The 16,664-nt window shown below is 59.8% G+C and overlaps 1 protein-coding gene across 1 annotated transcript in view; it reads left to right on the top strand.

The window, feature by feature from the left end:
• The window catches only part of MIGA2 (mitoguardin 2), a 35,012-nt gene extending 21,482 nt beyond the window's left edge, over nucleotides 1-13,530 (top strand). The window contains exons 8-17 of the mRNA XM_039229685.1: nucleotides 1,234-1,334; nucleotides 1,937-2,052; nucleotides 3,411-3,483; nucleotides 3,591-3,677; nucleotides 7,793-7,891; nucleotides 8,200-8,334; nucleotides 9,239-9,292; nucleotides 10,022-10,138; nucleotides 10,369-12,451; nucleotides 13,096-13,530. Of these exons, the coding sequence (XP_039085616.1) occupies nucleotides 1,234-1,334; nucleotides 1,937-2,052; nucleotides 3,411-3,483; nucleotides 3,591-3,677; nucleotides 7,793-7,891; nucleotides 8,200-8,334; nucleotides 9,239-9,292; nucleotides 10,022-10,138; nucleotides 10,369-10,575 (989 nt within the window). The 3' untranslated portion in view covers nucleotides 10,576-12,451; nucleotides 13,096-13,530. The remainder of the gene's footprint in view (nucleotides 1-1,233; nucleotides 1,335-1,936; nucleotides 2,053-3,410; nucleotides 3,484-3,590; nucleotides 3,678-7,792; nucleotides 7,892-8,199; nucleotides 8,335-9,238; nucleotides 9,293-10,021; nucleotides 10,139-10,368; nucleotides 12,452-13,095) is intronic.
• The last annotated feature ends 3,134 nt before the right edge of the window (nucleotides 13,531-16,664 follow it).

Genomic DNA, 16,664 nt, shown 5'->3' with positions numbered 1-16,664 from the left:
TTTTATTTCTAGGAGAGAGAGAGAGACAGCTTGAGCAGGGGAGGGTCAGAGAGAGAGGGAGACACAAACTCTGAAACAGGCTCCAGGCTCCGAGCTGGCAGTCAGCACAGAGCCCGACGCGGGGCTCGAACCCACGAACCGCGAGATCGTGACCCAAGCGAAAGTCGGACGCCCAACCGACTAAGCCACCCAGGTGCCCCCGAAAGATTTTACTTTTAAGGAATCCCTACACCCAACATAGGGCTTGGACCCTGAGACCGGGAGTCACGTGCTCTGCTGACTCAACCAGCCAGGCGCCCCTGTGATGTCCTTTTACGTGCAGCAGACAGGACCAGGCTTGGTGTGGCCCGGGGAGTCCCTGACCAGTGTGCCTCGTCCCATCCCCTCGGGGGCCAACCCTCGGGCTTGTGTGCCTCTCCCCTGACGGCTGTTCCAGGCCTTTGGTTTGAGCCTTCAGTGGGCAGCAGGCGGGCGCAGGGCACGGCCCGTGTGGAGATTAGCTGAAAACAGGCCAAAGGGCCAAGAAAGAAGGTCTGTTGTTTCCTCCTCCCCCGAGGTGAAGGACCCTTCTCTGGGTGCCGTCAGCCCCGAGGAGGCGCATCAGACCCCTGGGCCCAGCCCCTCAGCTCTGCCAGCGGCAGCGCAGGCCTGGCAAGGGCTGGCGACCTCGACACACCCTGCTGTGGCCTGTCCCCAAGTGGCTTTGCCTGCGGAGGGACCCCGCCCCCTGTGGCCTCCCCACAGGGCAGAGAAGGCTGGCAGGGCCTTAGGGCCACGGTCTCTGCTTAGTGGAGGGACCTTTCCTCAGAGCCCTGGAAGGTCCGGACTCCTGCAGGCCTGGCGCAGCTGCATCTAGCGATGCCAAGTGGCCCGTGGACTCCCTGGGGCTCTTTGTTGTCAATGGCTAAGTTCCGGTTTGTCAGGGGAGTCGATTTGCCCAGGGCCACGCAGTATACCAGAGCTCGGGGGCCATCGGGTCTCAGGGCGCGGCTGTGTGGCCGCGCGCGGGGCCCCTGCGCCCACCTCCAAGGGTGGCATACGGTTGAAAGAAGCCATTCATTTGAGGCGGTGAGCCCAGAATCTTCACGCGTTAAGTGTCCAGTACATGGAGCCGTGTGGTCAACAGCAACGTCTAGTCCGGAATCGCGCATCGGTAGCTTTGCTCCTGCGCGTTCCAGAAAGCCCACGGATTTCGGGATCTCAGCCCAACCCTCCTCTTCCCGCTCTTCCCAGAGAGGACCCTCATGCTGCCCCTGACAGAGGGCTCCCTGCATCTGCGGGCGGACGATGAAGACAGCCTGACCTCTGAGGATTCTTTCTTCTCTGCCACGGAGGTGACCTGCGGGGTGGGCGGGCAGAGGGAGGCTGGGGTGGAGTGACGCCCCGGCCCCCGTGTGCAGTCCCTGCACTGGGTCGTGGGAAAGGCAAGGCATTTCCTCTGACAGCATTTGGCAGTTACCAAGCACGGCTCCCCGGGGACTCCATGCACTTGCTGGGGACAGGAGAGCCTGAGAAGCCGGGCGTCATAGGTCCTGTGGATGACCATGGGTCTCCACCCCCCCGCCCCCCGGCTCCAGCCCACACTCACCCCTCCCTTGTTAGACTGCGTGCCCGTTGCTTGGCATTAGTCAAGTCCCACTGTGGCCATGCGTGTCAGGCCCGACTGTCCTGCCAGGCACGGGGTGGGGCGGGGGGCAGAATGTGGGCACCCGCCCGGCAGATGGTCCCTTTGGGAAGGGTCCCTGGAGATGGGGACGCTGAGCACCAGAGCTGGACTCAAATCTGGGCTTCTTGCCTCTTGGCTCGTTGTTCCCTCTGGCCTCCCTCTGGGAGGCTGGCCCCTCCGGTGTCCCCTGGGCAAGCACCGTCACCCCCTGGGATGCCGTCGACTCAGGCTTTGACACGACCTTCCTCTTCCTGCATGCCCTCCCCCCAGCTCTTTGAGTCCCTGCAGGTCGGCGATTACCCGATCCCGCTCTCCAGGCCCGCCGCCGCCTACGAGGAGGCCCTGCAGCTGGTGAAGGAGGGGAAGGTGCCCTGCCGGACCCTCAGGTGAGCGTGTGGGGAAGGAGGCGGGGGGCAGTGGCAGCTGGGGTGCACCCTGTCCCCCTCGGAGGCCGGAGAAGCCAGCAGCGCTCGGTGAGGACTCAGCTGGACAGGCCAGCCCAGGGCCCCGGTGCCGCTGACCCAGCCGTGGAGGGTGGAGGGCGGCCTTCGGCTCGGAGATGGGCAGGCCCGCAAGTAGCAACCACACACCCCTGTAACTAGTGAGATAACAATGATTCCTACTTAGGCAGAGTTGTCAGAGGCCTTGTTGTTGGCGGGCACTGTCTCTGAGCCCTGGGTCCCCAAGGACTCCCATCTCCGCAGCGGCCCTGAGGCCGGCCTCTGGGGACAGACAGCCTCGACTCTTTCCAGGCTCTGTGCCTTTTTAGCACATGGCCCTGGATCAGTTGCCTAACCTTTCTTGGCCTCAATTTTCTTACCTGTGGCCTCGTTGAGGTTTCTTATTCACCTTAAATTAATTTTGCTCAGAACTTGGCTTTGGGCCCTAACTCCAGATTTAAGTATGTGCCTTTTTTTTAACTTTTTTTTTTAATGTTTTATTTATTTCTGAGAGAGAGAGAGAGAGACAGCATGAGCAGGGGAGGTTCAGAGAGAGAGGGAGACAGAATCTGAAGCAGGCTCCAGGCTCTGAGCTAGCTGTCAGCACAGAGCCCGACACGGGGCTCGAACCCATGAACCATGAGATCACGACCTGAGCCCAAGTCAGACGCTTAACCGACTGAGCCACCCAGGCGCCCCATTAAGTATGTGCGTTTGAAGTTCACTGACTGAGGGGCACCTGGGGGCTCAGTTGGTTAAGCATCCGGCTCTTGATTTCGGCTCACTGTTTGGGAGTTTGAATCCCCTGCTTGGGATTCTGTCTCCCTCGCTCCCTGCCCCTTCCCTGCGCGTGCGCCTGTGGGCGCACACACGCGCTCTCTTTATCTCCCAAAGTAGATCAATCTTAAAAAGTTTGCTGACTGAAAAGCCTGGCTGAAGCCTTAGTGAGGGGGGTGAGGGGAGCCAGAATGGGCAGGAGCCCCCTGCCCTGGCACTTGGCCAGCTGGGACCTGTCGGGCCACTCCAGCCCCCTGCCAGTGAGGGGCCTTTGCTGCCTGGGGCCTGAAGGAGGCCGAGGTTGGCCCGACTCCTAGCGCCCAGCCCTGCCAGCTGCGCTCGGTGCTCCTGGGGACAGCATGTTCCCGGGGACCATCCGGTCAAGCCTCTTCCTTTGGTTTGGCAGCATCCGAGGTCTAGCAGAGGGCAGGCGCTTGCCCAAGGTCACGCTGCCCGGCTCCACCCTGACCCCCCAGGGGCGTCGCTGGACAGGGCCCGGGGGTGTGACTGTGTGTGCCTCCCCACAGGACAGAGCTGTTGGGCTGCTACAGTGACCAGGACTTCCTGGCCAAGCTGCACTGTGTGCGGCAAGCCTTCGAGGTGGGTGTCGGGGGCACCTGGCAAGGACGGGGTCGGGGCCGGGGCCAGGCAGGCGGGTCTCCCAGCCTGACGGCTCACCCCCACCCCCTGCTTTGCTCATTCCTTAGGGCCTTCTGGAAGACAAGAGCAACCAGCTTTTCTTCGGGGAGGTTGGCCGCCAGATGGTGACGGGCCTGATGACCAAGGCCGAAAAGGTAGCTCTTTTCAGGTGTTCTTCTCACCTTGTGTTTTTTATTTTGATTTTTGTAACTTTTATTTGATTCTGTTTAAAAAAAAAAAAAAAAAGCCTCGCTTGACATGAAGCTAAGGAGCTTTGACTTCATCCTGAGGCTCTAGAGGAGCCGAGAAAGGCTTGGGGGAGTTTCCTGGGCAAATTATTTTTTTTTTAATATTTATTTTTGAGAAAGAGAGCAAGCATGTGCGCGAGCAGGGGCGGGGCATGGGGGGGATTGCGGAAGATCCAAAGCAGGCTCTGAGCTGACAGCAGTGAGCCCGACGCTGGGCTCGGACCCACAAGCCATGAGATCATGACTGGAGCTGAAGTCAGATGCTCAAGTAACTAAGCCACCCAGGCGCCCCTCCTATACTAATTTTTAAAAATATGGACCTGTCTTGCTTTAAAAAATTTATTTTTTTTAATGTTAATTCCTTTTGAGAAAGAGAGAGAGACAGAGAACAGGCAGGGGAGGGGCAGAGAGAGGGTGTCACAGAATCGGAAGCAGGCTCTGGGCTCTGAGCTGTCAGCACAGAGCCCGACATGGGGCTCGAACCCACAAGCTGTGAGATCATGACCTGCACCGAGCCCCCCAGGCACCCCGAGGACCTGCCTTGATACCGAAACGCGGTTCTACACAGTTGAGTGACTCGAAAGCGCAAGCCATTGTCGTTGTCGGTACCCCGGAGCACCGTCGGCCAGAGTGAACCACTGCCACAGTCCTAGGTGCTTCTGCTCTGTGTCACGGACTCACCCTTGAACTCGGTTGTCTAATTTCCAAAGTTTCCTGCAAGCCATTGGGCAGCTTTGGTGGGTTGTGTAAGAGTGTATCTCGTCCATCTGTCCGGGTGAGCAGATACCATTCCTTTTGCTGATTGCACAGGAGTCCCTCGGGCAGGCTGGCATGGCTCTGATGTCCCCTGTCACACTGCCATTCTAGTCTGTCTGTCACAGGCCCCTCTTGGTACTGGTGGTTTTCTGAGGGGCAGAGCCCAGATGTGGCAAAAGCACGTCCTGGGCACAGTTAGGAGGGCCTCTCAGTTTGCTCTCTGAAATGCCCAGCAGCTTGATGACCGAAGCTCCCGCCGGTGGTGCCAGAGTGCGTCCCCTGACATCTCGGCCAGTGGTGGGCGTCAGTGATCCTTTTAATCGATTTTATCCATTCCTTCGCATTTCTGTGGTTCTGAAGAAGGTTGCTTAAGTTGTCGTGTTGTTTGGCCAATTGTCTGAGCAAAGCCCTTGAAAACTCCCCTCCCACCTCCCCACTGTCTGAGTAATGGTTCCCAAAACACATCTCTGATCTCGTTACCCCACTGCCTGGCGTGCTCCCTTGCTCCCACTGCCTTCGAGGTACAGACCGAGTCTCGTTTTTTGACCGGCTGCTTGTCCAGACTGCAGGGCTCGGGCTTAGGGCACAGCTCTTCCAGACTTTCTCCCTGGTCTAGGCCTTCGCATGTGGCCCCTCTATACCCAGAACCCTGATCATCAATGTGCTTATTAACTACGTTAACTACCGTCTTGTTTGTTTGTTTATTTCTGAGTGAGAGAGAGCGTGAGCAGGGGAGGGTCAGAGAGAGGGAGAGACATAGAATCCCGAAGCAGGTTCCAGACTCTGAGCTGTCAGCACAGAGCCCGACGCGGGGCTCAAACCCACGAACCTTGAGATCGTGACCTGAGCCGAAGTCGGCCACCCAACCGACTGAGCCCCCCAGGCACCCCCCTACCATCTTGTTTATACCTGAGGGTATAAAAATGGGCCTCTAGGATTTAATGAAAGGATGAACCCCTGTGTGCCCAGCACCCAGGGTAGGAGGTGGAACTTCTACCAGCATCTGGAAGCCCCCCGCCCCTCCCTTCCTTGCTCTTCCTTGCTTTCCCATCTTCTAAGCCCCTGGTGGCCGTCTCATCCCCCTGGAGGCCTTTGCCCAGAGCCCTCGGGCTCGGCCGCCAGCACGTCCATCACCTGCATCCGGTTTGCGGATCGCGCGTTCTCACTGCTCCGTGAGCTCTGCACAGCCCGGGGACCACGGCTCTCCCGGTGTAGGTATGTCCGGGCCCAGGGCCTGGCATGGGGCCGGGGCTCCTTGAGTGCCAATTATTACTCTCCCAGCAGCTGCTGTTTACCCAGCAATGAGCCCAGAGCTCTGTCCACGTCTCTACCTCCAGTCGCTCATTTAGCCTGACTACACTCTCCACTCAGTGGATATAAGAAAACCGAGCCCGAGAGGGGAGAGGGCCTGGCCCAGGTCTCTAAGCAAGGGAAGGGTAGCGCTGGCATTTGAACCCAGGTTGGCCTGATCCCAGCTGTTCCCTTGGCCTGTTCTCTGTGGCCTCCCAAGAGAGTGAAGGAATGAACAAGTGAAGGAAGGGCAGGTGAGGCTGAAGTGAGAGCCGGGAGCTTAGCAGCCGGCCTGAACCCTGTGGCCACTCGCTGCAAGGCCCAGAGGTGCAACTTGCCTACTGGCCTCCACGCCCGGGGCGGGGGGGGAGGCCTGGGGTGGGGGCTCCCACAGGTTTTGCGAATGGCTGGTTATCGGCTCCAAAGAGCAGAGGTTGCCTGTGCAGAGCCCCGGCGCTGGGGCAGGGACCCAGGCAGTCCTGTTGGGTTGTCACAGGCAGAGCTGGGAGGCTCCCAGTCCTGTGGGCAGCAGCCGGGCTCTGGACTTGAGAAATCAGGCCACTTCGTCACTGTGTGTTCACAAACCAGCCATGCACCCTCTCCCATGTGGGAGTGGGTGTGCCCCAGGGGCCTTGTGAGATGGTGTCAGACGTGCTTGGCCAGCCCTTATCTTCATTGCCCTCCTTTCCGTATGAGGAAACCGAGGCTCCAGGAAGTTAAGTCACGGTCAAGGTCATCCTAGCAACTTGTCTTTAAAACTTAGTGAAACTAGGGGTTATTTTCCCCCTTTTTTTTAAAAAAAATTTTTAATGCTTTATTTATTTCTGAGAGAGTGAGCCTGAGCAAGGGAAGGTCAGAGAGAGAGGGAGACACAGAATCCGAAGCAGGCTCCAGGCTCTGAGCTGTCAGCACAGAGCCCGATGCAGGGCTCGAACCCACGAACCATGAGATCATGACCTGAGCCGAAGTCAGATGCTTAACTGACTGAGCCACCCAGGCGCCCCCCTTTTTTTTCCCCTTTAAGTGAATATAGAAATACTCATGCTCCTTTTAGAAAAACCCAACAGATATGTAAGAGCAAAAAGAAAAACTGCCCCTCACTCTACCACCCTGTTCACATCTAGTGAATGTGTGTCTGATGGCTCCTCCACCCACGGTTTTTTATAAGGGGCGTCAACCTGCCTGCTCTATTCTGTGCCAGCTCCACCCCACCTGGCTCTTGGGCACATCACTGATCTCCCGCAGCCTCAGTATTCCTATCTAGAAAGTGGGTATACTACTGGCCCATTCCTCGCAGGACCGCGTGAATTCGCTGAGTTGGTCCCTGTTAGCACAGCCCCTGGCGTGTCCCAGCTTTCCCTGTCCTTAGAGGCACGTCCGCGTGTGACGTCGCATGCCCCAGCTCCACCTCTCGGCCCCAGAGAGCAAAGAGCCCATCCCGGGTGCCCACGGCAGCGGGGCTCATACACTATTTATCGTTTAGGCCCAGGCACCATGCCGATTGTGTTACGCGCCTGGGCTCACCGACTCCCTCCGGCTCGGCCCGTGAGTGTGGGCTGTAGCATCTCCCATTTCACCAGTGACAGCCAGGGTCGTGCAGATTCGTATCTTTGGCTGCTGGACTCAGCCTCCTGGCCTCACTCATCTTTGCACAGTGTGCTTGTGGTGCCGCATGTGTGCACGCGCACATGTGCGTCTCCCGGAAGGCATTTGGTGCTCCGTTGTGAGTTCGGGCTGAGCCGTTGCGGGGCGAGCTGTTGTTGGATCTCTCCCAGACGTGTGCCGGCGTGTGCAGAGGCACACGGTGGTGGGCAGAGGACGCTTCTTGCCTCATTTTCTCTGTGGCTGCTGCTCAGGGATAGGCCTCTGCCCTGCCTTGGCTTGTCCCCCATGCACAGGCTTGTCCCTGCAAATCTAGTCCAAGTGAGTTCTAGAGCCTCTCTCATGACCAGAGTGAGCCGTGCCTCTCCCCACAGAGCCCCAAAGGCTTCCTGGAGAGTTACGAGGAGATGATGGGCTATGCCCTGCAGCCTGAGACCTGGGCCACCACACGACTGGAGCTGGAGGGCCGTGGGGTGAGTTGGTTTGTGCTGAGCCCCAGCACCCTGGGGACCCTTGCACCCAAGATCCTCGAGCTGGGGGGAGGGGGGTGCCTGTGCCGAGCTCTGCCTCGATTCTCAGGGTCTGAGGTGGCCCCATCGCTGCCGCCAGCGGACCCAGGCTGTTGGGGAGACAGCCCCAGCCATACCCCGTTGCGGCCCCAGGATGCACCCGCTCACCCGTGTGCTCCCACCCAGGCCCCCCACACCCGCGCCTCTCTGGACTCAGTCTTCCCGTCTGGACAGTGGCCCTGCAGCCTTCAGAGCATCCTGCCCTCTCACAGGTGGTGTACATGAGCTTCTTTGACATAGTGCTGGACTTCATACTCATGGACGCCTTCGAGGACTTGGAGAACCCCCCGTCCTCGGTGCTTGCCGTCCTGAGGAACCGCTGGCTGTCAGACAGCTTCAAGGAGACGGTGGGTGGCTGCCCTGCCCCCCCCCCCCCACGTCCAGCCCACACTCCCATCACCCCACGCATTGGCCCACACCCTGCTCTCCATCCCTGGCTCCGGGCACCAAGGCTGGGCCGTCCACCCCCTCCGGACAGTCTTCCTTCCCCCGCTCGATGTGGGTCTCTGGGCCAGGCAGACGGGGCATCTGCCCCCGAGCAGCTCCCCAGGGGAGGCCGACGTTCTCTGTGCCTGTTTAGAACCCACGCAATGGTGGGGGGAGAGTTTTCCTTCTGCGTTGTGGTCTCCCTTAGTTAATTCTACTCCGTTTAAAAAACACTTTTTTTTAATGTTTACTTTTTGAGAGACAGAGAGAGAGTACAAGCAGGGGAGAGGCAGAGAGAGAAAGGGAGGCAGAATCCAAAGGAGGCTCCAGGCCCTGAGCTGTCAGCACAGAGCCCAACACGGGGCTGAACTCACGAACTGTGAGACTGTGACCTGAGCCGAAGTCGGATGCTCAACTGACTGAGCCCCCCAGGCGCCCCTTTTCTACTCCCCTTTAATGCATCTTATTAAGTCAAGTTAAGGCAGAGTTGAGTGCAGGGCCCCTCGGGTCAGGCGGGGCCATCAGGCAGCCCTACAAACACCTCCTTCAGAAGGAGGTGGGGGTGGCCAGGTCATGGCCATCTCACAGAGAAGGAAGCTGCGGCCCGGAGAAGTTCCGTGGCTCAGCCAGGGGCCTGCAGTGGTAAGGGTTGGAGTCAAGGGTCAGATTTAGGTGTGACTTGTTCCTAACTGAGGGGAGGGAGGTACAGAGCGTGGGCACCTGGCCCTGTCTTCCTGCTTGGGGCGGGGTGAGCTGGGGCCGGGTAGGGGCTGCCGGCCCAACCTCTCATTCTGAAACCTGGGTGGGGTCCCATCTTTGATTTAGGCCCTGGCCACCGCTTGCTGGTCAGTCTTGAAAGCCAAGAGGAGACTGTTGATGGTGAGTGACCTCGGGGCCCCGGGCACGGCACCCAGCACAGCTGACCCATCGGCTGGAGCTGGCCCCGGTTCTGGGGGTGGGGCAGGGCTGGGCAGGCAGAGAAATGGGGCTGTCACAGGGAGGTCCTGCTGAGTCCCCAGGCCCCGCTGTCCCTTTTGGCCTCTGTCACAGCACTGGCCACCTGTCCTTTTCTCAGCCTTGTACTAGGGGTACCTCAGAGGCACACGTGGGTCTGCTTTATCTCCCTCTAGGACCCAGCACAGCATGGGCCATCGGGAACTGTCGAAGGGGGCTCGGAGGGGAAACGGCATCCTTGAGGGAGGAAGGGCCCACAAAAGGGGTGGGGGTGGTCTTGGCCGAGGCATCTGGGCGGGGCACGCAGAGCAGCCTCCGGCTGCTGCTGTCTGCACTCCCAGGCAGCAACTGGCTGCTCTGATTGGGCTGCGGTCCCTCCCTCTCCTCTGCCAGCCAGGCCCTGATGCCCTGCCAAGTACTCTGGGCATTTCCAGTGCCCAGCCCCGCCCCCCCTTCCTCCCGTAGTCCTCAGAGCAGCCCTGAGGTTATCCCTCCATTCTGCAGAGCAAAAAGCCCCTGTCACTTGCTCGGGGTTAGCCAGCAAGCATGTGACTGAGCTGGGCCCCCAAGGCCCAGCTCTCGATAAGCACCCCACCCCACCCCACCCCCGCCGGCTTGGCCGAGTCCCAGCCCTCAGCCTCGCCTCTTCTGCAGGTGCCTGATGGCTTCATCTCCCATTTCTACTCCGTATCGGAGCACGTTAGCCCTGTCCTAGCCTTTGGCTTCCTCGGACCCAAACCCCAGCTCGCTGAAGTGTGTGCTTTCTTCAAGGTAAACTGAGCGGGCGGCCCGCGTGGGCTGCTTCCCGAGAAGGGGTGTGGGGGGGCCGGAGGGAGCCCGGCCGATGTGGGGGTTCTGGCAGAAGCACCAGGAGGGAGGGAGCCTGTGGATGGGGCGGGGAGGGGTCCCCAGAGGGGCTTTGGGTGATCTGGAGGGTGTCGGTGCAGGGGCGGGGGGAGCGGGGCTCTGCGGCCCAGGCCCGACACCAGCCCCTCCCCCAGCACCAGATCGTGCAGTACCTGAGGGACATGTTTGACCTGGACAACGTGCGCTATACCTCGGTGCCGGCACTGGCAGACGACATCCTGCAGCTGTCGCGGCGCCGCAGCGACATCCTGCTGGGCTACCTGGGGGCGCCGGCAGCCGGCAGCCCTGGCCTGAATGGGGCGCTGCCCCGAGAGAACGGCCCCCCGGACCTGCCGCAGTAGTGGCGGGCGCAGGCTCGGGGAGGGGTGCGGCCTGCGTCTTGTCCACGTGCTGATGGCAGCACGAAGGCTGCCTCCTCCCCTCCTTAGTGTTGGCGTCCAAGGGCCCGGGTGTCCGCGGCCGGCAGCTTCGGCAGAGCCCGGGCCTTGGTGGCCTCGGGCAGTTGTCCCTGACCATTGTCACCACCTGGGAATCCCCACAGACTTCCCTGGAGAGGGCTGGAGCCCCGGGGGCCCACCCGACTGCCCTCGGCTGTCCCTGGATGACGCAGCAGCGGGACCAGTGGCCTTTGGGGCCTGAGGGAGAGGAAGGTGGTCAGAGACAGACCCTGTTGTGAGGAGAGGTGGGACGGGCAGAGCTGGGAGTCCTGGGGGTGGGACCCCAAGACCTCCCCCCATCCCGGGGCTGCTGACGAGGCAGGGCTAGGAAGGTAGAGGTGGAAGATGGGGGGGGGGGGTGCGTGGCTCTGGTGAAGGCCCCGGATGGCCAGAGCTAGAAGGGACCCGGACTTAGACCGAATCTGGCTGCCCAGTCCTGTGGGCCCCCACCCCCGCCCCCACCCTAGAGAGTTTGCAGCCCCGGAGAGGGAGGGTGGGGGCCACAGAGTGCCTGGGGGGGCGTACCTTGGACCTTGGACTGGTGGCAGGCCCGGACCATGCAAAGGTGGGATGGGGTGGGTCTGCCCTCCTTGTGCTCAAGTCTGGGTGGGGACTGGACCCCTGGCAAACCCAAGCAGGAAACCCGGGACGCTGTCTCCGCTGACATTCCCTCGTCCTGCAAAGACTGTCACTTCTCTTCCCCTTTGTCGCCACCAAAGACGGAGCAGGTGGGGCCGGTCCTCCCGCCCCACCCCGCTGCCTCCCTGAGCCCGGACCCCCCTGAGTGGTGCTAGGGCTCCGCTGGAGGCTCTGACCAGGGTTCATTGCAGGCCTGTCACCTGGGACAGTGGCGGGCCCAGGGACCACACCGAGCGGGCCAGAGGAAGTACAGGGCCGGACCGGCTGCCCTGCCCTCAGTAGTACAGGAAAGTTTGCCGGGCGCTTGGCCGTCGGCTCGATGTACAGACGCTCTAGCTGTGCATCAGCTGGTCCTCCGGCCATCCCCACGTCGTCCCCATGTCGTCCCCACATCCGCTGGGAGCTGGGAGCCCTGCAGACTCAGTGTTTTCACCGGAGGCGGGATGTTTTATTTATTGCCTTAACACTTTATTTTGTGATTCTGCCCCTTTCAGGCTGAGAGGCCTCCCAGAGAAACTGAGTCCTCCCTCCTTGTTCTCCGTACTCTGGAGGACTGGCTCCTCAGCCCCTAATGGCAAAGGGGTCCTGGGAGGGAGAGAGAAGGGAAATGGAGAGGGGGGTGCATGGGCCCGGCCCATCATCTCCCTGCACGCTCGCTCCTGCTCCACAGACCGGAGGACCCTGTGTCGAGCCGGGGCTCTGGCCCCAACCCCCCGGCCCCCGCTCTGAGGTTGGTGTCCAGGAAGGAGCAGCCTCCTGTGTGGGAAGGCCCGGGGTGGCCCTCCTCCCGTCCAGCCCCACGTTCCGTTCATTTGCACTTCCCCGGAGCTATGAATGTCCTACTGGGTCCGGGGCCCCGGCCACTCTGGTTTGCTCCCGGATCGCTCAGAGTGGTGTGTTCATTTGTCTTTGTTTACACGTCTGTGCACTGCCTCTGGCACTTGGTTTGTTGCAGCTTCCAACTTTTGTCTGGTAGAGCGTGTGCGCACCAACCTCAAGTTGAATAAATGATTTATTAAACAACGTCCTTCCACGTTGCCGTGCCAATGGATCCGTTTGCTTCCTGGGCCGTCGCTGGGGACTCGGCCTTTGGGGTGCGGTTGGTGGAGTTTCCAGGAGGGCCAAGGTCGAGGGAAGCCTGGTGAGCCCCCCTGGGGCCTCGTGGCAGGCTGGCAGCGTGGATGGGTCCCTTACGCAGGGAGGGCTTCAGGGTTGGGGGCGAAGTGGGGGAGCGGTCAGCACCGTGCTTAAGGCCACAGATGGCGGGCAGCCTGGGTGTGGACCCCGCCCAGGCACCATGTTGCTGAGGTCGCTTCTCCCTGGACCTTAGTGCCCACATGTGTAAGACAGGTGTTGGGCCAGCTGGGGGGCAGGGGAGGCGGGGGGCTGGAACAGGTAGGAAAGGACCAGACTGAAGTCGGCCAGGTCTACAGAGGTTTCCATAGACAGCCAGACCTTGGTAGGTTATTGTTTGTTTTGAGAGTGAGCATGAGCAGAGGAGAGGGAAAGAGAGAATCCCAAGCAGGCTCCACGCTGTCAGCCCAGAGCCCTCCATGGGGCTCTCACCCACGAACTGTGAGATCGTGAACTGAGCTGAAATCAAGAGTCAGATGCTTAACCGACTGAGCCGCCCAGGCGCCTCCCCCTGTCTTTTTAAGTACACTCTATGCCACATGTGGGACTTGAACCCATGACACCAAGATCAAGAGTTGCACGCTCTACCGATCGAGCCAGCCAGGTGCCCTGAGACCTTTTGTTTTTCTAACTGGCATCTTCGGGGTCCAGGAGTTCAGAGACTTGCATTGGAATGCGTTTCCTGAGGGTGGCGCTCCACTGATCCCGCTCATTCTTCATCCCTGATGCCCATTCCTGGCCTGCAACTGCCTGCAAACCGAGTTTCTGAAGTGAACAAATGAACCTCTAATTTAGAGGGCAGCAGCACATTTTGGGGAACCAGGCCCAGAGATGGGGAGTTTCCTAAAGGACTTGGAGCCCAGACCAGCATAGCTGTGGTACGATGCACAGTTAAGACTTTGTGCCTGACTGTCCTGTCTGTGAACTCCCTGCCAGAAGAAAGACGAGCTCTGCCGGGGACGCCTGGGGACTCCGGAAGGGCCTGGGTCTCAGGACTCCCCTGGGGACTCCTCCAGGCAAGTGGGAAGAGGAAGGCAGCAGCTGGGCTCATGGGATGCAGGCTGGTTCCGAACCTGGGCCTGCCCAGCAGACAGACCTGGGTTTGAATCCTGGTTCTGACACACACTAGCCTGGTGACCCGCGCGGGGGGAGACACTCAAGAGCCTCACTGTCCTTGGCTATAAACTGGGCACATTCAGAGCCGCCTCACAGGCTGACAGTGCAAGTGACAAGCGTGGAGCACCTCCCAGTTTGCCAGGACCGACACCAGGGGCCTCCCTGGCCCACCCCTGACCTCAGGGAGGAGGCAGGTGGCTCCTGCAGCGTCTGGGAGTCTCCACGGCATGCACGTCCACACTGCCCAGCCGCTCGTCCACATGGCAGGTTGGACCTGCAGTCTGGGACTCTGCCGTGATGCCTGGGCACATCTCCAACAGAAATGCGTCCTCTGGGACACCAAAGAGCAGCACTATTCGTAAGTCCCCAAACCTGACCCTCCCCAAATGTCCATCAAGAGTCGAATGGAAAAAAAGCGGTGGGGTGTCCGCATCCTGGAATGCCACACGGCAAGAGCGAGCAAATCATAACCAGCGCCCGCAGCCGGATAAATCTCACCAACGCAGTGCTAGTGAGGAAGCCCCATGTAAACGTAGCTGCTGTAGGATCCTGCTAATAGAAAGTACAAAATTCAGACCAACCTGACGTATGGTGTCACCCTGGGGTGACTAGACGGGGTGTCAGGGGCTCCTGGGGCCCTGGGTCTTGATCCGAGAGCTGCTTACACGAGTATGCTTAGTTTATGGGACTTCATCAAGCTGTACACATTTGATTCCCAGAATTTCCCAAATGAATGTTCTGTTTTATTTTTTTAAATTTTTAAATGTTTGTTTATTTTTGAGAGAGAGAGAGACAGAGTGTGAGCAAGGGAGGGGCGGAGAGAGAAGGAGACACAGAATCCGAAGCAGGCTCCAGGCTCTGAGCTGTCAGCACGGGGCCCGATGCAGGGCTTGAACCCACAAACCTCAAGATCATGACCTGAGTGAAGTCAGATGCATAAACGACTAAGCCACGCAGGCGCCCCTAATTTTTAAAAAAATTTTTAAGAAGCAAAGTCCAACCAAACAACGGACCCATCCATCGGAGCTCCCTTCTGCCCTCACCCTCAGTGGTAATCTTCAGAGTTTTAGGTGGCCGGGCCCCCGCCGGTACCCCTCCCCCAACACCTGCCCCGTCCCTCTCTCTTGCCCATTCCGTCCAGCCACACTCTGGGGTCAGGAGGGTTGCTTATGCTGTTCCCTCTGCCAGGAAAATCGCACTTGGGATAACTCCCTCTCAGAGCTCCTCATCCTTGTCACTTCCTCCAGAACACTCCCTGAGGTGGGAGGACTCTGGAGTCAGAGAGGTCTGGCTTTCGGTGGCTTTGCATCTTTGGGCCTATTTGCTCATCAGTGAAATGGCTCCCATCCAGGGAGGAGCGAAGCACCCTGGCTCGGGATGGCTGCCCGGTGCCAGAGAACTATTCTGGGAAGCTCACAGCCCACTCCTCACACCTCCTGCTTCTCACAGACTAATAATGGCAGTGCCCGAGGGAGCTGAGGGCAGGTGACAGGCAGATGGGGCTATCTGACCCAGACAAAGCCAGGCTGGGCCGTGTGGGGGCTGAGTACAGTTGAGGGCATCTGGGGGCCCTCATGGCTTGCTGGTGGGTGGAGTCACCCCCACCCCGACCCCGGACTCCTCAGCCCAGCTCAGCTCAGCCCATGGTCCCCACGAGGGCCCCATGGTCGTGGCAGAGTGAGCCACTCTGGTCAGTGGAACCCTCCACCTTATTCTCCCTTCTCACAAGGGTTTATGCTATTTGTCAGGCATCTCTTCCGGCGCTGGTTGGGGCCAGACTCAAAGCCCTAACAGGCCCTGTCCTCAAGCCGCCCCGGCTTCCCCACGCGTGGCTAGACGCACGTATATCAGAGCCGCCCAGAGCACACAGGAATGCACAGTCCAAGCTCCGGCCCAGATATCCTGGATCAACCCAGGCCCCAGGGGGACCCAGAAGTCTGCATTTCTACAAGTTGATGCTGGTGCCACGTGAAATCAGGGAATCACTGCTTCCTGGGAGGCAGACAAGACCAGTAATGGCCCAGTGTGGTCAGTTCTGAGGGAGAAGAGAGGAGCAACTGTGAACCCAGAGGGGCCTGTCACCTGGCCACGGAAACCTCTAAGTGACGCCAGACACCTGAGCCGGACTTGGCGAGCTCGGCAAAGTCGGGCAAATAGGGTGGTGTTTTCCAGGCAGCGGAACAGCCTGTGCCGAGGCGGGAAGACAGGAGGGGCCGGGCATCTCACTCGGCCTGAATAATTCAATCTAGCCGGAGAGACCGTGGGGGCAGGAGACAGAAAGGTGGGTGGCAAGGTGTGGCTGTTTACGCAGGGCCTTGTGGCCATTGAGAGGAATGTTGCAGGGAAACTGAGCTGTACGGGGGAAACCGGCTTCTTGTTTCAAATGCTCTCAAGATGCCGGAAGCAGAATACGCGTAACTGAATCAAAACGTCTTTATTAACCGAATGGAAGAAGGAAGGAGTCTTTTCTCAACTTCACTTAAGCTTCCTCGCCGAGCATCAGTCAAACTTCCATTCTGTAAAGCATTTAGGGCGCCGAGTGTGCGCCCCACCCCGCGAGTTCCCTCCTCCACTCCACACTTTGAACAGAGGCGCCGCTGGCCAGTACACAGCAGAGAGAAAAGAGTCCCTTCTGGGTCTTTGGCCTCAGTTTACTCATAACTAAAAGTGGGTCGGCTCTGACCCCAACGTGCCGAGGCTGCCGCCCCGCTTCGAGTATGCCTTCTTACGGGAGCCCGGCGCCAGCCAACCCCGGGCGGGCTTGGGGTACGGGGGAAGCCTCCGCTTCACGTACATCCCAGACAAACCAAAGCTCCCACCAAAGTTCAACACGCCCCCCAAGCTGGCGCCTGATTGGCCCGCCCTACTCACATCGTGAGCCCGCTTCACTTTGTGATTGGCTGTTCTCCTTTCTGTTGTGTGCTGGAACCCTCCTCTTCTCTGATTGGTCAGACTCCTACCTGTGCTCGCCCTGGATTGGACGCCGGCTCGGTCGGCTCGCATGCTCCGGGGCCCGGCTCTCTGATTCGCCGCTCGGGTCAGCCTCAGGGCCGGCACGCTAAATGGCTGCGCCGGTACCTGTATCGGCCTCCGATTGGGCACGC

Source organism: Hyaena hyaena, unplaced genomic scaffold (assembly GCF_003009895.1).
Source record: "Hyaena hyaena isolate Hyena2069 unplaced genomic scaffold, ASM300989v1 scaffold_38, whole genome shotgun sequence".
NCBI classification, from domain to species: domain Eukaryota; kingdom Metazoa; phylum Chordata; class Mammalia; order Carnivora; family Hyaenidae; genus Hyaena; species Hyaena hyaena.
The sequence above is the reverse complement of the archived record's forward strand: the minus strand, read 5'-3'. Positions and strand labels throughout refer to the sequence as shown.